The sequence below is a fragment of the Rhinatrema bivittatum genome, chromosome 11, assembly GCF_901001135.1.
Source record: "Rhinatrema bivittatum chromosome 11, aRhiBiv1.1, whole genome shotgun sequence".
Taxonomy (NCBI): Eukaryota; Metazoa; Chordata; class Amphibia; order Gymnophiona; family Rhinatrematidae; genus Rhinatrema; species Rhinatrema bivittatum.
The window spans coordinates 68,150,730-68,174,455 of record NC_042625.1 but is presented as its reverse complement, the minus strand read 5'-3'; the positions used below and the strand labels follow the sequence as shown (position 1 = coordinate 68,174,455).

The following is a 23,726-nucleotide window of genomic DNA, read 5'->3' as shown; positions in this document are numbered from 1 at the left end:
AAGTTGATAAGGAAGTGTTCACTCCAAGGAATTTCAGAAATGTTTAAGTTCAAGTCATTTATGTGGAAGCCCATGGGGTTAACAAATATTAGGTCTAGGCAGTTGCCTTTTTTGTGAGTGGGGGAGGAGATGATTTGTTTCCAGCCACATGAAAGCAAGGCATCAAACATAATATTGGTGGTAGCTGAACTCTGCAAGGCTGGTGGCTGGAGGTTGAAGTCACCTAGGATTACAGTTGTTGATTAATTCAGGTTGAGATTAAAGATTGCTTCGCACAGGGGAAGAGCGTTTTTGGCAAGGAGCTCAGGAGGGCTGTAGGTCAGACAAAGGTTTATGTGGTGGGATTTTAGACAAAGCAATTCAAATGGGGCAGGGTTAGGGACATCTACCATAGTAAATTTCAGATGGGTTTTAAAGAATACAGCCAGACCTCCTCCTCTACATTCTATTCTAGGTCTATGAAAATATGAGAAGTTAGATGGGCAGCAATGGTTAAGAATCAGAGTGTTGTATTCTTTCAACCATGTTTCAGTGACTCATAAACAGTAACAGGCTCCGGAATCAAGGAGGTCATAGATTATAGCAGATTTTTTTGTGATAGATTTTGCATTGATGAGTATAAAGAGTAGGATGGTAGTAGTAGTAAGGATAGGCTACATGCTGGTTAATTTGATGTTGATAAGACTTCTGGCCTGTGGAGCATGGAAAGGTCATCAGATGGCTTCTCTACAGTAGCATCCGTGGCCTGTGATTATGGGGATAGGGAAGTGTGGTGAAGTGGTTGAATGATTGTACTCAGTTTTCCATAGTATTGATGGTTATGAAGATCCGAGGTGCAAACAAGGTACATATGAAGGGGCGCACAAATGGGCAAGCTCGTTTGTTGTGCTCCTTTGTGTGTGCCAAGGGCACGCGCTCCATGGTGCAAGCGCCTTTGGCGTCACTGCTGCAAGATTAGTGGTTGGTGGTGGGCAGGCAGGATGGCCGCACATCTCCAGCGGCTTCCTGCAGAATTCCCAAGAAGAAGAGCCCAAGAAGAAGAGCCCAATGATGACATACAGGAGGGGTTTCCATGAGGCTGACAGTGGGGTGAAAGAGGGGGATGAAAGGGACGAGGGCTAAGTGAGAAAGGAGGTGAGGCAAGGGAGAAAGGGGTTAGAGTGATTGAAAAGAAAGGGAAGGAAGTGATGAGTTTTCGAGAAGGAAGGGAAGGGGTGTGAGTGAGAAGAGAGAGTGAGTGAGTGGAGAGGGGAGGGAAGAGGTGAATTTATTTATTTATTAAGAGGGAAAGATGAGTGAGTGAGAGGGAAGGGAAGGGAAGAGGATGAGTGAAGGAGGGGAAGAAAGTAAAGGCGTGTGAGAGGGGAGGAAGGGGAAATGGGTGTGAGTGAGGTGGAAGTGAGAGAAAAAGAGGAGAAAGCATGGGATATGGAGAGGAAGCAAGAATGTATGGGGGAGGGGGGTGAGTTGTAGAGAGTGCAGAGCTGCCTAGGGCACTCCAGTTTTGTGATTGGCACAGCAATGGCAGGACTGCATTGGGTGTGCCTCCTTCCTGCCCATATGGATCCAGAAGAAGACGTTGTATCACGTGAGCCTGCCCAGGTGGGAGGAAGGAGGTGCAGTCGCTGCAGCCAGAATGAGTAGAAGCAGAAGCAGTATCAGTCCACGCCCCCGGAAGAACGAGAGAGAGAGTACCGCCGGATGCGTAGGCTGAAGCCTGAGCGTTCCAGAGGCTTAGAGGAGTGAGTGATTATTAGTTTTAATTATTAGCTGTTATTTAATGTCTGCTGTTTTGAAATATTTTATTAGATTTTGAGAACTTTTAAAAAATTAACAGGAATTTATTTATCGAATGATCCATTTGTCAAACGTTTTGAAATATTTATTCTTTTTATTAGTATGATTTTACTGTTATGATAGATGTATTATATTACTTGATTTTATCATTGTTGACGAGGAATGGTGATGTTTCTGCTTTTCCATTGTTACACTGCATAGTCTGTCTTTTTTAGTTTTCCAGTTCAGTTTTTGTCTGCATATTTCTGTTTATACTTTATGGTCACCTTATTCTGTATTTGGTGACGGTCTGTCTGTGTTTTGCATGTGTGACCAAGGTGAGGCTTCTACATAGTATCTGTGTAGGGATCTATAGCAGCTTAGATTGTTCTGTTTTCCTAATAGGAGGTGTATTGGTGTTTTAAGGCTTGGTGCAGTATTTGCAGTGTTGCCTTTTCATAGTTGGTGTTGTTACTGTTTGAGTGCTGGAAGTTAGTGCTGTTTTTGGTATGGGAAGTTTTCTAAATTTTAATTATAATGATTTTCTGAATGCTAAGACCACACCCAACACATTTAACAATAGCCTAATATCATATGGGTTCCAAGTGTCTTTTTTTTTGCAGGGTTTTCTGGTTGGCAGTGCATGTAAAAATAATGTGCATGGTGTTGTGATATAACCTCAGAAGACTATACTTTGAATGTCCTTTTTCATGTAAAGTCTGTTACTATAAACGCATCATTTTTATTTGAGTGTGGTGAGGGCCAGCATGGGAGGAACACAAGGATTCCTAATGCTCTTGCCCCAGCCTGGAGAGAATGCACCACATAGACCCCCACCGCTTCTCCATGGGGGAAATGCTGGGGAAAGATGGGAGGAAGGTCATAGGATTCATGGGAGTGTGGCAGCATGGCCAACTTCCCAGAAACATTATCACTGACTCTCTATCTGTCACTCTTCTAGGAACGCTGACCCCCAGCTTTCCCCCAACATTTCAAATCACTGAAAGGATCAGACTTCTAGCCCCGCCCCCCTTGGCCCCCTCTATGACTTGTGTTGTGCCTTAGGGGGAGAGGGGCAAGCCTCATCTCATCCCTTGGCTCATGCAGGAAATTACCTTGAGCCACCCTTGGCTTCATGACTTCTGCACCATCACAGTTCCCTCAGCTGAGTCTCAGCTGCAGACTGAGTTGTGTCTTTTGCTGTGTCTCCCCACATGCTACTTGCAGTGTGTGCTCCAGGCTCACCCCGCCTCTCCTGTTCCCGTCAGTCTTCTTGAGGAAGAGGAGGGGGCTGAGCTTGGAGCAGACACTGCAGAGCAGAACATAATTTTTTCTGCTCCCTTCTCCAGCCCCTATACTCCTGTTCCTTGCAGGTTTCCTGAAGGAGAGGGGCTGGAGCAATAAACAAAAAGACCTGGAGCTTTCTGTTGTTTACCCAGAGACCTGGCAATTGATATAAATTCCCAAAGTCTCCAGGTGAAATCCGGAGAGTTCCCATGTTTGATGATGTGACGGGGAGGCAGGAGACCAGGGCTGGGGTGTCTGATGGTGACAAGAGGTGGGAGGCTAAGGCTGGGGTTTGAGATGGTGAGGGGGAGGCGGGGGGGGGGGGCTGGACTAGAGCATGTGATGTGAGAAGGAGGCAGGAAGCCAGGGCTGAAAGTGTGTGATGGTGACGAGGAGGCTGAAAACCAGGGTTGGGGTTTATGACAGTGATGGAGAAGCTGGAGACCGAAGCTGGGGTGTGTGATAGTGAGGAGGAAGCCAGAAGGCTAAGACTGGGGCTGTGAGACAGTGAAGGGGAAGCCGGAGGATGGTGCTGAGGTGTATGACAGGGAGGGGGAGGCAGAAGGCTATAGCTGGAGTTGTGCGTCAGTGAGGCCAGGGCTAGGATGGCTGATGACAAGGAGGAGGCTGCAGGCTGAAGCTGGAGTTTGAGACAGAGTAGGAGATAGGAAGCCAGGGCTAAGGTGTGTGGTGGGGAGGGGGGAAGGCAGAAGGCTGAGGCTCAGGTTGTGAGATAGTGAGGGAGAGGCTGGAGGCCAGGGCTGGAATGTGTGATGGGGAGGGGGGAGGCAGAAGGCTGAGGTTGTGAGATAGTGAGAGAGAGATTGGAGGCCAAGGCTGGAGGCCAGGGCTGGAATGTGTGATGGGGAGGAAGAGGCAGAAGGCTGAGGTTGTGAGATAGTGAGGGAGAGGCTGGAGGTCAGGGCTGGAATGTGTGATGGGGAGGGGGAAGGCAGAAGGCTGAGGTTGTGAGATAGTGAGGGAGAGGCTGGAGGTCAGGGCTGGAATGTGTAATGGGGAGGGGGAAGGCAGAAGGCTGAGGTTGTGAGATAGTGAGGGAGAGGCTGGAGGTCAGGGCTGGAATGTGTGATGGGGAGGGGGAAGGCAGAAGGCTGAGGTTGTGAGATAGTGAGGGAGAGAGGGAGAGGCTGGAGGCCAGGGCTGGAATGTGTGATGGGGAGGAGGAGGCAGAAGGCTGAGGTTGTGAGATAGTGAGAGAGAGACTGGAGGCCAAGGCTGGAATGTGTGATGGGGAGGAAGAGGCAGAAGGCTGAGGTTGTGAGATAGTGAGGGAGAGGCTGGAGGCCAGGGCTGGAATGTGTGATCGGGAGGAGGGAGGCAGAAGGCTGAGGTTGTGAGATAGTGAGGGAGAGGCTGGAGGCCAGGGCTGGAATGTGTGATCGGGAGGAGGGAGGCAGAAGGCTGAGGTTGTGAGATAGTGAGGGAGAGGCTGGAGGCCAGGGCTGGAATGTGTGATGGAGAGGAAGAGGCAGAAGGCTGAGGTTGTGAGATAGTGAGGGAGAGGCTGGAGGCCAGGGCTGGAATGTGTGATCGGGAGGAGGGAGGCAGAAGGCTGAGGTTGTGAGATAGTGAGGGAGAGGCTGGAGGCCAGGCTGGAATGTGTGATCGGGAGGAGGGAGGCAGAAGGCTGAGGTTGTGAGATAGTGAGGGAGAGGCTGGAGGCCAGGGCTGGAATGTGTGATGGGGAGGAGGAGGCAGAAGGCTGAGGTTGTGAGATAGTGAGGGAGAGGCTGGAGGTCAGGGCTGGAATGTGTGATGGGGAGGAGGAGGCAGAAGGCTGAGGTTGTGAGATAGTGAGGGAGAGGCTGGAGGTCAGGGCTGGAATGTGTGATGGGGCGGAGGAGGCAGAAGGCTGAGGTTGTGAGATAGTGAGGGAGAGGCTGGAGGTCAGGGCTGGAATGTGTGATGGGGAGGAGGAGGCAGAAGGCTGAGGCTTGAGATGGAAAGTGGGAGGAAGGAGGCCGGAGCTAAGGTGTGAAAGGTGAGGGTACGGCCAGGGCTGAAAGAAAGCAATAGTGAGAGGAAAAGAGGATATCAGATCTTTCTATTAGTTTTACTTGTCTTTTAAACTTTCGAAATCAACAACCCTTGTGTAACAGTCTATTAAATATTCACAAATTCTTAATTGGTTTTAACATTTTTTCTGTATGTAATAAATCTGTAGAAAGTGGTTAATTAAAGCATTTTTTAAAGTTGAGATCTGTGTCATAGGGATATAAATCGCTTTATGAGTGAGAAAAAATTAATTTCAGAAGAGGAACAGCATGTTCCCTTTTCATGAGTTGTGCACACACAGGCCCCTGGAGCTGGATGCCCAATGCCAGCTCATTCTCTCCCCCTCCACTTTCTATTCCTACATATAATGAGAAGGAAATCACTAATTACAAATCCCAGGGTCAAGTTAACTTTTTTCGCAAAACATCAGTCTACCTGGGTCACACCAAGATCTATCCCTGGAGCTTTGACAGGGAATGGAATGGAGCCCAGGACACGCAAACTGACTTTCCCTCTCACCCTAACAGAGAGTGGGCACCACCTCCCAGGCTAACGCTAAACAAGTGATAGAAATGGATTTGCCCGCCTCCAAGACAGTTGTTTAAAGCCCAGAAGCAAACTCAAAGAGAGCTAGGTTCCAACTTTATTAGTCCCACTGCTGACACCAACTTACAGTGAGGCATTCTAAGCAATCAGCTCCCGGAAAGGAAAGGAATTGGAGGTCGTTAGGAGATCTGCAATTATGCAGAAGTGCCCGGGTGTTCTTGTGTTCAGGGCCTCAGTGGAAGGCACAAAATAATTCCTTGACAACGAAAGTGGGACAAGATGGGCAGATGGATAGACATAGGAAATCGAGGTTGCTCTTACCTCTTATGTTCCTAACCAATAACCTGCCTCCACATTATGTTACTTTCCTTCTACATGTTCTCCAGGCTATCTGTTCTCTCTCTTGGCACCTTACACTCTGTCTCTTCATTGACTCTAAATCATTTCCATGGTTCTTCCTTTTATGTCAAGACTGCCGTGCAGTAGGCATGGAGTTCTATGCCTTCCCTCTTCTCCCTCCCATGTGGACCCCAAGCCCAAATGGAACTGATGTCCCCCTGCTTGACCCTACAGAGGTGATCCTTCACTGAGCTCTTCTTGAAGGGGTGAGCTGTCAGAATGAGGACTCCAGCTGTGACCTTTACCTTGAAGCACTTTCTGTTCCCTGCTCTTATCTCCAGGAAACTGCTGGGTCCTGGCCGCTGTCTCCTGTCTTACCCTGAAGAGTAACTTCTTCTCCTACGTGGTGCCAGACGGGCAGAGCTTCCAGAAGGGTTATGCCGGAATCTTCCGCTTCCGGGTAAGAGATAATGAGGCTGCGAACAAACACGGTCATGTTCTAGAAATATAATGGCAGCTGAGGGAGCCAGGTCCATCTGGTTTCTGCCCAGTCTCCCTTTCTGCTATAATACAGCAGGTCTCACTTGATGTATCCCCATTGCACCTATGTCCTTATTTCTACCTTATGTGCCCTACTTCTCATCTATTTACCTGTAAACTGCATCATGTCTGTATATAATATCTGTATGTATCCATGACTATGTATTCAATGCCTTATTATTTTATGTAAATCACCTTGGGCCTATCTTTAGGAAAGGCGGAGTATCAAATTCTTATAAATAAATCCATCTCCAATTTTACCCCAACTTCTCTACCACACAGGCTCCTCGGTGCCCATACTTTAACTCTTGCTCCCCCAATGCCGGGGATTCTCTGTGCCTGCTCAAGGCTTTACCCCTTGTTTTCTCACTGTGGAGGATCCTCTGCACCCATACTACCCTTCACTCCTCACTCGCCCATGTGTCCATGTCAATCCTTCTTGAATCCCGATACCGTGATTGCCTCCAGCAGTGCTAGTGCTAGCATTCGCACGCCCAGCCTCTGAGTGCAGTGGGATCCATGCTCCCCAGGGCACCAGCATTCACTCTGTTGATTTTCCTCCCTGTAGTTCTGGCAGTTTGGGAAGTGGATCGAAGTGGTGGTGGACGATCGGCTGCCAACAAGACAGAAGCAACTCATCTTCACCCACTCCGCGTCACAGAATGAATTCTGGAGCGCCCTGCTGGAGAAAGCCTATGCCAAGTAAGGAGCAGGGGCAGGACCTGAATCCCCATCCTCCAGTAACTCACTCGGAGAAAGCCTTCTGGAGCTCGCTGCCCTTTTGGTCATCTATTGAGGAACAGCAGTAGCAGAATCGGTTTCTAGTTACCGGGGCCAGCTGGGAGGGGGATGGGGGCGGTCAGGCCATGGGAGAGAGGCACACAGGGAAGAGACAGCTGCATGACAGAGAAGATGGAAAGGTAAGAGAGAGAAGTGAAGGATGGAGGGATGAAGAGGAAAGGAAGGAGATCAGGAGGGAGAGTTTGTCAGTTCTGGACCTCTGACAGCTTTGACCTTTGGCATTCTGATACCTGCAAGGCTGATTTCCAATGGTAGAAGCAGGGACCACAAATACCCCAATGTGCAATGTGAACTCAAAAAACAGAAATGGGCAAAAATCTCCCTTGTTGAACTGTCAGCTGGCAACAGTGAGGATACGAAGATCTTACTCCTTAGAGACTCTTTTTCTTCTGTGTTATTTTCACTGCTCGCTGACAGCTGGCAGATATTATGCTCGCTTTGTTTCTCTTCAGGCCAAGTTTTCATCTCTCTGCTGACGCCTGACAGTTTCTCTCCCCACCAGGCAGGGGGTGGGGGGAGATATTTGGCAGTATGTGAGAATGCCTTGAGGCTATGTGGGAAGGGGAGAAATGGAATAATCTTTATTGCATGCTACTCGTAGGGATCCTCCAGGAGTCCAGACACAGGGAGCAGATTTAAAGTGTGGTTCAGCTGCATCCCAGCATATAAAGACATCCAGAGCAAGGATCTCCAGTCTGAACATACCTGATCTCATTAGCTTCTGGGACAGGCGCCACAAATTAATTATACAGCGTAAGACAGCATGAGCGGCCTTTAGCTTGCCAGAGGACAGAGTAGGCTGAACTCCGGCTATTCTTCTACAGACTTTATTATATACAGGCAAATTAAACAATTACAAGCCTGCTTACCTCAGCAGTGCTGGAAACAGAAATGCTGCAGCATAGCTCTTGCTTTTTCTACTCTCGTCTGGGGCCCTCTCTTTCCCTCTGGGCCCTGGCGTCTCATCCCTCTCCCAAGGGGCAATGTCCTGCAATCAGGATACCCTTGTGGCTGTCTTAAGGTGGACCAGGTTAAGTGCCTGGTCCTGGACTTTTAAGGAGGATTTAATATACATTCCTTTACATGCCCTGCCCCTCAGCTTGACCTTGTCAGGTCAAGTGTCTGCTTCTACCAGGAAAGTAATTCACTGTTCCTATTTCCTATTCCCACCCTGAATTGGGACTGACCATTTCTTTTCTTTATGAAGGGTAGGGTCCATGTGGGATCCCCTAGGCCCAAGTATATCTTTCCCTCCAGTTCAGGAACGTGTCTCTGGCCCAACTCAAGGGAACTACTTTCAAGAAGGTCTTCCTTAACTTCTCCCGAGTTACCCTCCCCGCGCCCTTTTGGGGGAATCAGATAGGGGTTCCCAGACTACCCATGGCTCCCTCTGATACATGTCACCATGCCCAGTTGAAACAGTAAAATCCCAGCCAGTCTTTAAACCCTGGGAGCGCTTGGATTCTCTTCTCCAGTGCTATCGCCGTCTGACTGTCTTCTCTTCCAAGTGGTATACATCTGCAATGACTCATGGAACAGTTTGTAGAGGAGATGTCTCAGTGCAGTTTGGGCTGGAACAATCAAAAGCCTGCTTACCTCAGCAGTGCTGGAAATAGAAATGCAGCAGTTGACAGCTAAGTAGTTTTAGCATAGCTTTTGCTTTCTTCTACTCTCATCTGGGGTCCTGGTGACTTATCCTTTTTCCCAGAGGAAAATGTCCTGCACCGGGATTCCCTTGTGGGTTGTCTTAAGGTGGACCAGGCTAAATGCTTGATCCTGGACTTCTAAGGTAGGTCTAACATGCACTCCTTTACATACGCAAACAGTACTTTCCATGATTTGTTTTAAATCTGCTACTGGCTAGTATTCTGGGGTGTCCCCTGGTCCTAATACTATTTAAAAGGGTAACCAACCATTTCCTATTTGCTTGTTCCACCCCACTCATGATTTTAGAAACTTTTATGATATACCCTCTCAGTTGTCTCTTCTCCAAGCTCATCCCCTACACCCCTGAAGGTGGCAGGGACCAGTTTCTATGCAACAAAACCAAGGATTATCCTGACTTCAGGGTTGCCAGATGGAATTAGGTCTAGATTTGCCCTTCTGCATGCATGGAAGTGTAATCCTGATTTCCCTAAGCAAGATCTACATGTCTATATTTGTGCAATCATCATCTTCATTGTCAGTTGCTGTTTTCAGTACAAAGGTTGGCAGCTATGGTGCGTCAGTTCTTTCTCTGTGCTCAGCTTTTCTCTTTGTTTTGCCCATATTACCAGATCTTGATATTTTTGATGCATGCAATGGGCTTACAGTATATGCAAATATGGTTAACTGAACTCCTACAGTATTCACCCAGGTGAACCCTGAGAGGCTGATCCAGTCCTGGTGTTGTTCCCATTGCACCTACCACTACTACTACCTTTCATTTTAATAGTGATACCAGACATTATCAGCACTGTATAGATACGTGTAAGAAAGTCCCTGTTCCATCAAGCTTACAATGTAGTGAAGACACACAAGATAAACAGGAGATATCAGGATAGTTAGTTATTACAGTAAATATGAGTAAAATTGATAAGGCTGTGAAAGAGAGAAGCCAGGGTTTAAGGTTTAAAAGAAAGCTCAAAGGAATGGGGCTTTTAAGCAGGATGTTAATAGAGCCAGAGAGGGGACGTGAATCGCCAATTCAGGAAGATTGTTTCAGATGCAGAAAGACAGGATTAACCACACTTAGCAATAAAGTCTGTGCCCACCAGTTATGCACGGAACTGACTGCTAATGTCCGAGGGAATTTTATGTGCATAAATTTGTTTTGAAAATGGTGGGGGAAAAGACTCCCCGGTATGTGCACGAATGGCACCCGCTTCTACCTGTGCATCAGTTCTGCGTGCCAAGTCCTGCCCTGCCCCGACTGCAGTGAGCGTGCATAAATTTATGTGCACAATTGGCTTCCACACAGACCTTTACGAGCACACCTGCCGGGGCCTTTCACATGCAGAAACCTTTGAAAATGACCCTCTAAATGACCTTGGGAAGTGATTTCTTCACACGGTGCCACACTTTCTGCAGAGCCTGCTCACATGGGTCCTAATTTCCTAATTCTGTTGGCTTTGGGGGTTTTTTTTAATGTTGTTTTAGCTTTCCTGGTTTCAGTTTGGTGCAGATTAAGTCAGCTTTCCTAATTCTGATGGCTCATATTTTGTAGTTTAAAAGTTATATACCTCTCTGTTAATGAGAAGGGCTGAGAGTGAGTTGCTCTGACATTGCCTCCCACCCCATTTGTGATTTTCTTGTAGAGATTGTTTGTGGGGCAAGGATTGAAATTTCACAGCTTTATCCTATTACATAAAATGGTCCCTGTCTTCAGTTAATCTCCCCCCATTAACCTACTTATTAGGTTTTATGGGTTTTTTTTCCTGCTTCTCCCCAATGCTTATTTATTTGTTTGTCTGCCTTGACTAGATTGTAAGCTTCATAGAGCAGAGACTGTCTCTTATGTGTGTCTGTAGAGTGCCTTATAGACCTTGCAGTGCTATATAAATGTTTAGCTGTAGTAGTAGCTTGTCTGATGAATGGAGGTTATGAGGAGGGGGAGATCAGAGAGGCAAGGTAACGAGGAGCTGTAGAATGAAAGCCTTGATTTGTATGAAGACAGGGATAAGGAGGCAACCTGGTGACTTGAGAAGAAAGGCTGTGTGACCCTAATGACACTGGAGGAAGATAAGCCACACTGCTGAATTCTGAGTAGACTGTAGTGGGGACAGATAGTTCAGAGGGAGACCTGTGAGGAGCAGTTTGCGGTGGTCAAAGCAGGGGGTGAGAAGAGAGTGGATAAGGAATTTGAAAGTGTGTTTAGAAAGGAAGAGGTGGATTGTGGTGATGTTATAGAGAAAGAAACAAAACACTTTTGCTGTCGACTTTGGTTGTGCACAGAAACAGAAAGAAAAGATGACCCCCCTCGAGGTTGTGGGGTGAGGGGAGTGGGAGAATGAGAGTGCTGTCCACAGATGTAGAAAGAGACGGGAAAAGGGGAAATGGGTTTTGGGAGGGACGAGAAGAAAGTCTGCCTTTGTTATGTTTAACTTAAGGTGGCAGAGGGACATGCAGGCTGCAATGTGGGACTGGATTCTGGGTGATTGCACCCCCCCCCAACCCCTTACCCCACAAACTGCGGCCCATGCCCAGGACTGGCTCAACCTGTCTCTGATCATAGGGAGCTGCCTGGTCCCTGAATCACTGTCCCAACAATTTGGTAATCTGGGATATAAAAGTATTAATTAAATGAAAGAAACAGTCACCCAGCTGGATTCCCCTAGTTAAACATGGTACCTCTCGCAGCCGCTAAAAATATGAGTCCTTTTAGATGGATTACAAAGGGGCCATTTAGGTGCCGGAGGAGGGAACAATGGGCAGAGCTTTGCATTTTCACAGGTACATGCGATGCTTTGCTCCTGCCCCTGCCGCCCTGTAGCCGTAGGTGGTGCAAAGTGCCCAGGTAATTCCGGGTATTTTTTTTGTTTTTTAAGGGAATGGTCCCCGCTGCTTCTCTTTGAAAACTGGGTACCAGTTCTGCAGGTGCAAAGTGCTCTCATACTTTGCAACAACATGGGCTACTGAACATCACCCCTAGTGAGCCCTAACTGCTGTTGCTGTAAAGTTCCCACAATTAACCCTCAAGGCCATCAATCGCTTGTACTTGGCAATATTTTTGTTAATTGAAATACCTTAAGGGCAGCAGGACTTCCAAAAAGAATGCTTTGGACTTTTTGTCTCTTGGCTAGTTAAAAAGAGGTCGATATCCAAAACGTAGCCGGCTAGGGAAATTAGCTGGCTAAGTAGGTCCTCCCAGTTATGCCCCCATCTCGCCCACCACTTAGCTGGATAAGTAGGTATCAGGCTACGTGGTGGTGTTTGAATATCCAGCTGTGTTTAGTAGCTGCCACTTAGCCGGATAAATAGTAACTTCTCCGGCTAAGTGGCCCTGAATATCGACCTCAGAGTCAATAATGGTGAAAGAAGGCCTAAGGCTTACCTAAACCAACCTTCATAGGAGAAGAAATGTCAGCGGGTTAGTTGCTTCAAAATGCCGTGGGCCTCACTGTTCAATGTGTCATTTTCCTAAACCTGTGTCAGACACTCTTTGAGCCCCCTCCCCTTTCCTTCTTTAAAAGGCAAAGTCAAACCAGGTAGGGTTGGCCAACATTATGACTGCATACATAGAGCCGTCTCCTTCTCCATCTCTTAACTGTATCCTTCTCTCTCACCACAATGTTTCTATGTTTCCCTTCCATATATCTCCGTTCTTCTCTCTCATTCTGTCTCTCTTCCCCCTGATCTTACTTTCTCCTTTCCTGTTTCTCCTCATTAACCCTTTCAGTTGCTTTTTGCTCCCTGTCTGTCTCTCTACCACCTTGCCTCCTCCCCCCCCTACCCCCAGCCAACTTTATGCTACCTCCCTTCCCTTTGGCCCTTGTGCTGTCGGTTCCTGCACCACTCGCAGTCTGGGCACCAGATTAGGGCTATGGAATGGGTTGAAGATGAAACAGAGATAATGGATGCCAGAGAAGAAGTATCCTACCAGGAGATTCCCCCTACACGCAAAATATGCAGAAGCAGCAGCATTAACATACATGCGTCAGAATCCTTTTCTTAACTGTGTGCTTGGTCTGTCTTCAAATGCAGAATTAACAAAAGCTATGCCTGCCTGAAATCCGGTAACATCTCCGAAGCAATGGAGGACTTCACTGGGGGCATTGCTGAATCAATCAATGTCTCTTCCTTGGCTCCCCAGGCACTCTGGGACTTTGTCAACAAGGCACTGTTCAAGAACTCTCTTTTATCCTGTTTCATAAAGGTGAGGGGACAGGGACTCTGGTGCTGGGAAAATGGTCATGCCTCAGGGAAGAGAGAGAATGCAGGGATACTAGTGTTGGAGGGATAGGACATACTTATGTTTTTTCAAGTATGTTTATTGCTTGGATTTATTTATGCTTTTATTTCTGATGTTATATTGTTTTATATTGTACACAGCTCAGAGCTGACAAAGATTGGTGGTATAAAAGCCTCAGTTAAAGGGAGAGGGAAGAGGCATACTGGTGCTGTAGGAATAGGGCATGCCTCAAGGAAGCGAAAAGTCTATCAAGAAAGGAGATGTGATCAGAGCGAACAGCAACAGGTCAGGATAAACGGGGGGATGTGAGTTCAAATATCACATCTGCCACTGACTGGGTGACATTGGGCAAAGTTCCTTTGTCTCTTTCTGACCCCGGTCATACAGCTGTAACTGGTTAATGACTACACACTGCTTCTCCTCTTCTTTTCAGGTTTTCACGATATTTAAATAGTGCACTGGCCACCACCCAGAGGTGGCTGCACATATATTCCTCTAGATGTAAACCTGTGATGAATCTGGCTGAAAAACACAAAATATTTCTGTAGTGCAGATTCAGCAGTCCTACAGATGCTGGGATCCTTTGAAAGCTGTGATACCTTCACTATAAGAATTATCCAGAGAACTTTGGAGACCCTACAGGTTCCCTTCCTAAGATGTGTACAAACCACAATTAGCAATCTCATTTGTGTGAGATAAAGGGACAAAGAAAACATCCTCCGATTTCTCCTTTGGAGTACATATTTTGGCTGCAGTTGAGTAAAAAGGTTAATATTTGGTCTGATCTGTCAAGGAAAGACTAAGACAAAGCCTTGGAGGTTAGGTCAGTAGACAGAGGTTTGTCCTCAAGCCAGGTCTCATGGTGCTAGGATCAATGGGTCTTTTGTTTCAAGATTTAATTTTTTAAACACAGCTGGGCACCACTACGCATGGCAAGTAGCCACACTCAGCTTATTGAGTTGATCAAACGCCTTATTGCCAGCAAACTCTTTAAACTGCTTCCCAAGGCATGGCCATGAGTGAAACTTATGTCACAGATTCCCTCACATAGAATGGAAGTTTGGGATTGGTCCATGCAGTGTGTGAGTGCCTGATGTCATTCATAGCATCATAGTCTGCATGGAGCCAATCAGATATACATAGTGTGAGGCTAAATTGTGGCTTCCTTGTTCAGGGAGGCTTTTTAGAGGATATGCAGAGGGACCTGTTTAAACATAACTGACAACCTTCCTGTAAAAATTTTTTAATTAATGGACAGCGAGTTTCACTTCCTGCCATGAGTACTTATGAGATACTTCATAAGAAGAAAGGGACATCTTTTGGAAATTTTTTGCTGTCAAAGAGTCACATGCATCTTCAGAGTCTCAGTGTAATTGTAAAGCAGCTGAAGGTGAGCGCACACTGCTCTGAGTCCCTCCAGCATGTTGTCTGAGTGACAATGACACAATGGGGCTTCTGGTGTTACTAGGTGGAATCTGGGGACTTCACTGCCTTTCCAGGGATTTGGGTACCTCCCCACAATTTTCGACTGTCTGTCCCTAGCTAAAGGAGTTACCAGGGCAATATTAGAAATGAAACAGTGGGTCATTGCACTCACAAGACAACACCCATGAGGAAATTCCCACACATGCTCAGTAGAGCTCAAAACTCTACTAGTTAGGAGAGACAAGTCTATTTGGTGCTGCCAGATGACATCACCCACATGTAATGGCTATTTCAGCCTGCTTATTGATGGAAAAAAAGAGGTCTAATAATTCCCTTTATTGATTTTGTTTCTCAGGACCTGTCTCCTATCATGGCAATATTAAGTCGGAGGTCCCGAAAGTTAAAAAAAGTTAAAAAAAAAAAAATTTGAAATCAGCCGGCGGCTCGCAGGTTGAAAATCGGACGCTCAATTTTGCCGGCGTCCAGTTTCCGAACCCGTGGTTGTCAGCGTGTTTGAGAACCGACGCCGGCAAAATCGAGCATCAGCTGTCAAACCCCCTGATAGCTGCCGCTCCTGTCCAAAAAGAGGCGTTAGGGACACGCTAGTGTCCCTAGCGCCTCTTTTTACCGCGGGCCCTAATTTAAATATTTTTATTTACTGTATCGCACGCACAAGACACTGGCTTGTGCGCGCGCCGGGAGAGCGGGCGTTTGCCCGCTCTCCGGTGACTTTTACAGTATCCCCGTTAAAGAGACAGTGGAAACCACTTGCTCCAGTACATAAATACACAAAGCATTTCCCCCTTTTTTGTTTTTAACATTTCAACCCCTGATTACATAATGGATGCTGAAGGCCCTGTGATGTTAAACCTGGGGAACCCCAATGCTAAATTATGGGAATAGCAGGACTGCAAAGAGCCAAACAGAGGCAGCGGTTCCTAGGCCAGGGATAGGTAAGAGTTAATGGGAAATCCAGAAAGAAGAAACAGACATGCAGATGAACTGAATTTGAAATGGTGCAGTTGTAAGTCCTGCGGGAGCGCACCGGCAGAGTCGGAGGCCAGGGCGGCATTTAGAATGGGGCGGCGAGGAGTGAGAGTGAGAGAATGAGTGAGAGAGAGATATGCTGGGCTGTCATCACCGCCTAGGACAGCCGCAAACCCTCGCACCAGCACTGTGCAGCTGAAGGAGCACCACTGTGGCCAAGCTTCGCTGCCTTATGCTGCAGGAGAGGGTAGAGGAGGATTAAGATCTCCAGGATACAGAGGCCAAGAGCAAAACTGCGACTTCCCTGTTCAAATAAAACACACCTTGTGCAGTCTTTATCACCCTGCAGATGATTAAGAAACAGGAATGAGGTGGAGCGTTCTGTATTTTAAAGATCAGAGCAGCCTCCCCCAGTCAGATTGCAAGTTTCAGCTTTAAGGCCCAAACAGGAAGAAAGATTTTCAAAAGGATCATGGAGCCTGGAGTTAGGTAGTTAAATCTCTGGGTTTGAAAACTGTTCCCCTTTCTCTTCCCCCCCCCCCCCCCCCGTATTATTCTGTGGGTACATTTAGCCTTTACATTTGGGGGAGTAAACTACATCCCTATACTGAAGATTCAAATAAATCTGTATAGATTCCCCTCTGTAGCTCATCCACAGGCAAAGCAGGGGCAAAGTACCCGGTTATTTTTGTACCTGCATGGTTGCAATAAATTATCTAAGGGGAACTATCTGGGTCATTTCCCTTTCAAAATGCACAATTGCTATGGGGTACCCAGGTGCCCACCTCCTTCACCTCTTAGCTGACCACATGAAAATAGCCTCTTTTGTGCCTATGGGAAAAAATGCTTGGAGAGCCAAATTCAGAAAGCCGGCAAGCAGATAACGTTGCCCGGATGTTCAGTGGATCTTATCCAGATAGGTTTTCCATTGAATATGTGGGTAAAACTTCACCCAGATAACTTTGGACCTCCTATTTATGCGACCGCCTCGTCTGCACAAATTTAGCCAAATATGGCGCTCTCCAGCTGTGTTAGCTCACCCTGCCACACCTCCACTCCCACCCCCTTTTTGTCCTCATGCCTGCGTCCACACAAAAGTTTTGATTGGCTACTAGTGAGGCAGTAATGGGCAGTATGACTGACATCAGCTGCCCGTTACCATCAGTTGTTCTAATTGGGTTCCTGTTAAGGAAATGTGCATACAAGAGTTAATCCACGTGCACACAAGAGTTAAATTCAAATCTCTTTATTCATTTTAGAAGTTGAGGCATAAGAGCTGACTGACACCTCCCAGCTCCATGCTAAAGAAAAACAATACAATACAATACAATGCTTAACAGTACCCCTAAACCTCCCACCCCCTCCCAGATGTGCATACAAGAGTTAATCCAACTTATGCCTACCACTGTGGTGCTAGATATACGAAGTGCAAGTGTATAGATGCTAAAGGGTAACAAAAGCCTGGTTCAGCTCTGCCCAGTTGATGTAGCGCCTGTTGGTAATGCCAGACCCAATGGGCTCTGATCCTTTGGAAGTGATGTTCAGCAGCCTAGTGTTAGCAGCACACAATAAACCTAAACTGATTTTTTGACTTGAGATATCATGCGTGGATCTGGGCTGCCCAACAGAGATGCACAAACTGAATTTATCTCAGTACACAAACAACTCATAATGTGCAACACTTTGCCAACAGGTATCGAACATAGCGGACATTGGGAAGACAAATGAGGTCGGGATGGTGATGGGCCACGCCTACGCTCTCATTGGAACCAACATTGTAAGTAGAGGGGGAACCAGAGGGAGAGGGCACTGTAAAAGCGTGTGCCCCTAAAACCCCTCCCAATACTTAGTTCAGTCATTCTGATGACGGCAGCCATGTACCAGATCTCTTTCTGTAGTCCTGTAATTCAGGACCCTACACTAATTTTAAAACGAGCGCGAGTGTGCCCATACATTGTGTAAGGGCGTGCGAACGGAGATACGCTGGAATTTTAAATCATGCATGCATTTGCGTGCATCTGGATTAAAATTCGCCTACCGTGCGTAAGTATGCTCCTAATTTTAAGAGGTTACTCGAGTAAACCTACCTTGCGTATCTTCCTTAGGACTTTGCTGGCTTTAACGCGCGCAGGCGGATTTTAAAACCTGCTCACGTAAGGGACATTCCCAGTTTTCCTATTAGACCCTCTGGGTCTTCACCCTGCACGTCCCCCAGTTGACCCGGACCCCCTCACCCTGTTGTGTAAACCCTAAAACGTGGTTTCAGCAGACTTGGCTCCTCATCAGGAGCAGCAGTAAATATGCACGGCAAACCAGCCGCTGCGCGCTGCAGCCTCCAGTTTTAAAATATGCGGTTATGAGCATAACAGTTGGCCCCGCCCTGGAACACCTATTACCCACCCCCTTTTCCACTACATTTAATCGCAGCTTTTAAAATCCGTGTTTCTCGCACGTGGCCCGCAGACACGGATATGGGAGCATTTTCCCCGCGAGCAACGCGTCTAAAATCAACCCCCTAAATCTGGGCACTAGGTATCGCCATGACCTTTCCGGCACCCCCAGTCCTGACTGAGCCCGAGAGTGGAAAATCTGAGCTGGGGATTGAACCCAGCCCGCCCGAACCCCTTTTTAAATTGAAACTGGATTCATTGCTGACTAGAGCTTCACAGATCTTATAAAGATGTTCTGCTTCACCCTGAAGTCTTGTTACACCCAAGAAAACTTTAATTTGATGTTCAGAACAGAATGTGTTTTCTGGTCATCCGGTGCGTCACATTTAATGCAAATCTGATCCGATCATTGGATGGCATCATCAGCATGAGGGTAATTTTCAAAGACGTTTATAAGATTAAAAACCCATTTACTCAGGTAGAATGCCAAGATTGACAGTTGCCCTGCCCTCCCCCTACCCCCCAAAGCAGTATGGGTGCTGTTTCCCAACACCGGGACTTCCAGGCCACATGTAGGGAAGGCGTTTCTGGAGTCTGCTATGGGTGGGCAGGACTGGAAAATAACACACATAGATTGTGGGGGGCCATTTTCAGATTCCCCACAACATTTCCCTTTGAAAATCTGACCTGTGACGTCCCCATGGACTTTCCACTTGCTATTTGTGCGGGCCTGATCCATGGGTAAAGCTCTGGCTGGATAATTTTAAATCAAATATCTGTACTGACTCTCACTCCTCCAACCTCCCTCCCCCATCCATGGGAACGCCCCTTTCTCCCTGTGATTCAATGCGCAAGGAGTCTGGACGGTTTTCAGGAGCCATATTTCCACGTGTACCCAAGTAAAATCATTTGAAAATTGCCCTCCTCGTTTTCAGATCTGTGAGCGTTATTTCCATAGAAAGTTTACCTGCACAGAACGCAAGCAGATTTGCTGGCAGTTTTCAAAGGGAAGATACATATGAACTTTCCTTTCCTATTCATACCCCAGATCAGTCCAGATGCAGGGATTTTCCATCCCTACCAGCAGATGGAGACAGAGAAGAAAAGCTTTGCTGAAATTGCCACCTGCAGTCCCTCGGTATTTTTCTGTTCCCAGCAGATGGTAGAGGTGTTAGACCTGCAGTCTGGAAATTGAATTCATTTAAAAAAAAAAAGGGAAAAGAGAAAGAAAGAAAGATGATTGCTGCTCCCAGGGTTGTTAGGTGCCATCAGGGCCATTCCCCTGATGGAGATAGACAAGCAGGGAGATTGGTGACCCTTATCTTTGCTCTGCCCCTGGATGCTGGAAGATTGAAAACCAGTGATCTGGTTCCCTCAGATCTCCAAGGACCTTCAGAAGCAGTCTCTCCTCTTCACTCGGGCAGATCAGGAAAGTGTTTGTTTTCTTTTATTGCTGAGTTAAGGGCTACTGTCTCTTTAAAAAAACACAAGAAAAGTAAAGGGACAGTCAGCAGCTGAGTGGAGCTCAGCTTAGCAGAGCCAAGGAAGAGGCAGGATTTGGCTGCGGGGGACTCCGGGATCTGGCGTTTGGTCACCACGGGCCATTTCTTTTAGCTCTCAGGCAACCCTCTCCAGCCATGCCACGCGTGTCCTGCCTGCCATGCCAGTGTCCGTCGAGTAAGGTAAACGCTGCTGGGCCTGTTTGGAGACCAAATTGTGTTTGGAAGTGTCGGGCTTATATCCTCGCTGTGCGCATGGTGAGGAAGTCAGTTCAAGGTCGACCATGATGATTGGGGCCAGGAAATCTGCCCATTCGGCAGGGACCGGGAAGACAGTCCTTCAAGGCAGCGCAGGAATGGTAACCATTTGAGAGCCAGCTCCTAAGCTGCAGGAACGGGAGGGGGAGGAGTCGTCTTCTCGTCCTCTGCTTTCCTCTGTCATGGAAGGCCTTGACAGTGCTCTGGAGGATTCAGGGGGGGGGGGGGGGGGTGTCAAGGATTTAGCTGGGCCAGGATCTGATTCCAGAGAGGATTTTTCCACGGATTTTGTGCTGCTGCTGCAGCTGCAGAGTCTATGTGACCAAAAAGGGACCGGGGGGTGGGGGGGGTGGGGTGGGGGAAGCATTCCTGCTGTTCTAGCCTACCACGGCCCAGCAAGGTGAGCAGGGTATCTCCTTGAGGGAGAGTTAGAGGACCCTTGCTAACCCCCACCCATGACAACCAGGTTATGGAGTAGTCAGAGGGTGAGGAAGCTCACTTGCCGTAGATGCCTTCAGATGACAGGGACAATCATCTTGCCAGGAGGAGGACCGGAAGGCTCATCTGCATACTGCTCCCAGCATCCCCCGGGAGAGGAGTCCAGAGGTCACCGCAAGCGATCCAGGAATTGACTTCTACAGCCCAGGCTTCCAGAGGCCCCGCACAGTTTGCAGTAGAGGAGGACCGGAAGGCTCATCTGCATACTGCTCCCAGCATCCCCCAGGAGAGGAGTCCAGAGGTCACCGCAAGCGATCCAGGGATTGACTTCCACAGCCCAGGCTTCCAGAGGCCCCGCACGGTTTGCAGTAGAGGAGGACCGGAAGGCTCATCTGCATACTGCTCCCAGCATCCCCCGGGAGAGGATGCTGGGATCAGTATGAAGCAATTGGTTCAAGAACCGGTACTCGCTCTTCGAGGGCCCTCGTTCCCTGACTTGCTACTGAATACCACTTCTGCCAGGAAGTCTTCGCTGCCTACAACACCAGTGAGTTACCATCTCTCTCTCAGAGCTGTCCCTGGAACCAGGTACTCGCTCCTCGAGGGCCTACTTCATTCCAGCTCCTGGGCTGCTTCTAAGAGACTATTGTGTGAGTGTTACCATCAAGATTCTGTCCTGAACTCTCCATACCCTGCCTACTCACTATATTCAGTTTCTCTACAGCTCAGTTATCCAGGATCGCTGTTCCAGTGCCTGAGGGACTACAGCCCAGCCGGGCAGTTCCAGCTCACTACTGCCACCTCTGGTGGTTCAATATACTGTTTAATAAAAGAACTAGTGTGTGTCTGTCTCCCAACTCTGAGTCTGAGCTTGACTGGTGATCCCTCTCGGGATCTTCCCCCGGGGGCATGGTCATCTGCCACCGGCCCAAGGATCCACCCACAACTACCACGAACACTAACAAGAATGGGAGCTGGGGAAAGAGGCAATAGTTCTCATTCGCTCCAGGTGGGGCATTCCGCAGTTCGACTTGAAGGCATCGAAGCAGAATGCCAAAACATGCCAGTTGTTCAGTCGCAGGCGAGAGCTCACAGCAGAGAGCCTCTACGGTCTTGTTCTCCCGCCAGGATTCTGTTGAATGTCCTCCCTCCTTGGTCCCTAATCGGAAGGGTAGTAAAGCATATTGAGGCTTACTCAGGGAGGGTGATCCTCGTGGCTCCGGAATGGCTGAAACACCTGTGGTTTGCGGACTTGGTAAATCTGGCGGTGATTGGTCTTTTAAGGCTTGGGCATCATCCCAAGTTACTTCATTAAGGTCTAATGTTCTTGGATCAGGCAGCTCACTTTTGTCTCTGACCTTGACAGGAATCATTTGCAATTAGGAGGCTATTCAGTGGACGTCAGTACCACCTTGTTGCAGGCTAGGAGATCTTCCTCTTCATTCGCTTACGTCAGGCTGTGGAGAGTGATTTGAGACATGATGCCTCTGAGAGGGTGTTGCGCCTCTTCGAGCATCTGTGGCTCCCATTCTGGCTTTTTTTTTTTTTTGCAGAACTGTCTGGTGAAAGGGCTTGCATTCAATTCTCTAACAGTCCAGGTGGCAGCCTTGGGCTGTTTCAGAGATAAGGTGCACGGGGTATCCCTGGCTTTGCATCTCGATGTGGTCTGTTTTTTTCAAGGGGTGGAGCATTCGCGTCCTCACGTGGAACCTTAATTTGGTTTTGAGGATTCTTTATGGCCCTCCATTCGAGCCATTAAGAAAGGTGTCTAATAAAAATGATTTAAAAAAAAAGAAAGGTGCACTGAAGGACCTTATGTTGAACGTAGTCATTCTAGGGGCCATTTGTTCAGCCAGGAGGATTTCAGAGATTCAAGCATTGTTTCATAGGGACCCTTTCCTTCAGTTTTCGGAGGATGGGGTTTCTTGGTGCATGGTGTCTTCCTTTTTACCAAAGGTGATATCTGCTTTTTGGAATTTGGACTTTTCTGTTCTGCGTGTGAAGGAACTTAGCTTGTTGATGTCTGTTGGGTCCTGTTGCGCTATTTAAAGGCCACTAACAGTCTTTGGAGGTCCGATCTCCTTCTTGTTTTTGTTGGTGGACCGAATAAAGGGAGTGGAGATTCTAAAGCTACCATTGCATGATGGCTAAAAGAGGCGTTTATGTCAGCTTATGTTAGCAAAAGGTATTCAATTCCCGAGGGGCTTTGGGCCCATTCTTCCAGCGTACAAGCAGCAGCCTGGGCTGACTGTTGGTTGGTGTCCCCAAGATCTGTTGGGCAATGACCTGGTCTTCTCTACCCACTTTCACAAGGCATGTTCAGGCACCGGAAACATCTGGTTTTGGGAAGAGTGTGCTGTGAATGGGTCTTTCAGATTGCTGCCTGGTTTAGGGGAGCCTGGGTACATCCCACACAGCTGGACAGATCTGGGATATGAACAGGAAAGGAAAATTGGTTCGTACCTGCTCATTTTCATTTGTGGAGTAGCACAGATCAGTCCAGAGCCCTGCCCTCTCTTGAAAAACAGCTGTGTTTACTGTGTGTAGATAGCAAGCAATTTTTTTAGGTTTGGGAGTTTTCAGTCTCCTTTATGGTCTGGGAAGCAAAGTTGTTTATGGTTTAATCTCATCTTGGGACTGCAGGTGGCACGCTAACCTAAGTAGGGCAGTGTCAGTAAAGCTTTTCTTCTCTGTCTCCATCTGCTGGTAGGGATGAAACACGCATGCATTTAGATTGATCTGTGATATTCCAAGAACAAAAATTAACAGGTAAGAACCAATTTTCCTTTTGAAAATTGGGTACAAAGTTCATCTTAAATTTCAGTTTGAAGATTGTGCCCTGATACAGGATTAACCCTTTGAAGCCCTCTGTATCTTTGAATTTCCCTCCAATCATCAAACTAATTCCCTTTTCGCGTGCCTTTCCCCAAAATGTTTACCATGTTAGCTGTGGCTTGTTCCATATGCTAAAGTTTGAGTGTTTTATTCAGCCAATATGATGGCAAGACATTTTAAGGTGATTCCCCTTCCAGCTGCTGTAATTAAAAAAAAAAAAGGGGGGGGGGCCTCTGTAAATATTTGCCTTTCTTGTTTTTGATTTCTGGACTGTGAAATTCCAACAAAATACATAGGACTACTACTATGACTAGTTATCACTCCTATAGCAGCGCTGTCCAGATATGCATAAGAGACGGTCCCTGCTCCATAGAGCTCACAGTCTAGTCCAGACTCACAAACAAGACAAATAAGAGACATTATGAACATGCAATTCCATTACGGTAATCTAGTAGATCAATTGGCTTCCCGTTAAGTGCCCTCCTTGTAGGAGTGGGGGGAGGGATTTCTCTGTATTTGCAAAGCTTATCCTCATACCCGTCTGATTTCACAATTTAATCAGCCTTTCAGGCATTCACACTAATTTCTTCATTTAATCATGCTGGCCCTTCTCTAGTTAGATTCTTTGGAAGGGGGCTTTTAACGCCAAGTGCCCAAAATGGAGCAGCAGTGTCAGGGTAAACAAAATAAGTGTATCCA

The 23,726-nt window shown here is 47.4% G+C and overlaps 1 protein-coding gene across 1 annotated transcript in view; it reads left to right on the top strand.

Annotated features, from left to right (window-relative positions):
• The window catches only part of LOC115073017 (calpain-1 catalytic subunit-like), a 62,326-nt gene that overhangs the window by 5,445 nt on the left and 33,155 nt on the right, over positions 1-23,726 (top strand). Inside the window, exons 3-6 of the mRNA XM_029571125.1 lie at positions 6,306-6,424; positions 7,073-7,206; positions 12,988-13,159; positions 17,301-17,384. Of these exons, the coding sequence (XP_029426985.1) occupies positions 6,306-6,424; positions 7,073-7,206; positions 12,988-13,159; positions 17,301-17,384 (509 nt within the window). The remainder of the gene's footprint in view (positions 1-6,305; positions 6,425-7,072; positions 7,207-12,987; positions 13,160-17,300; positions 17,385-23,726) is intronic.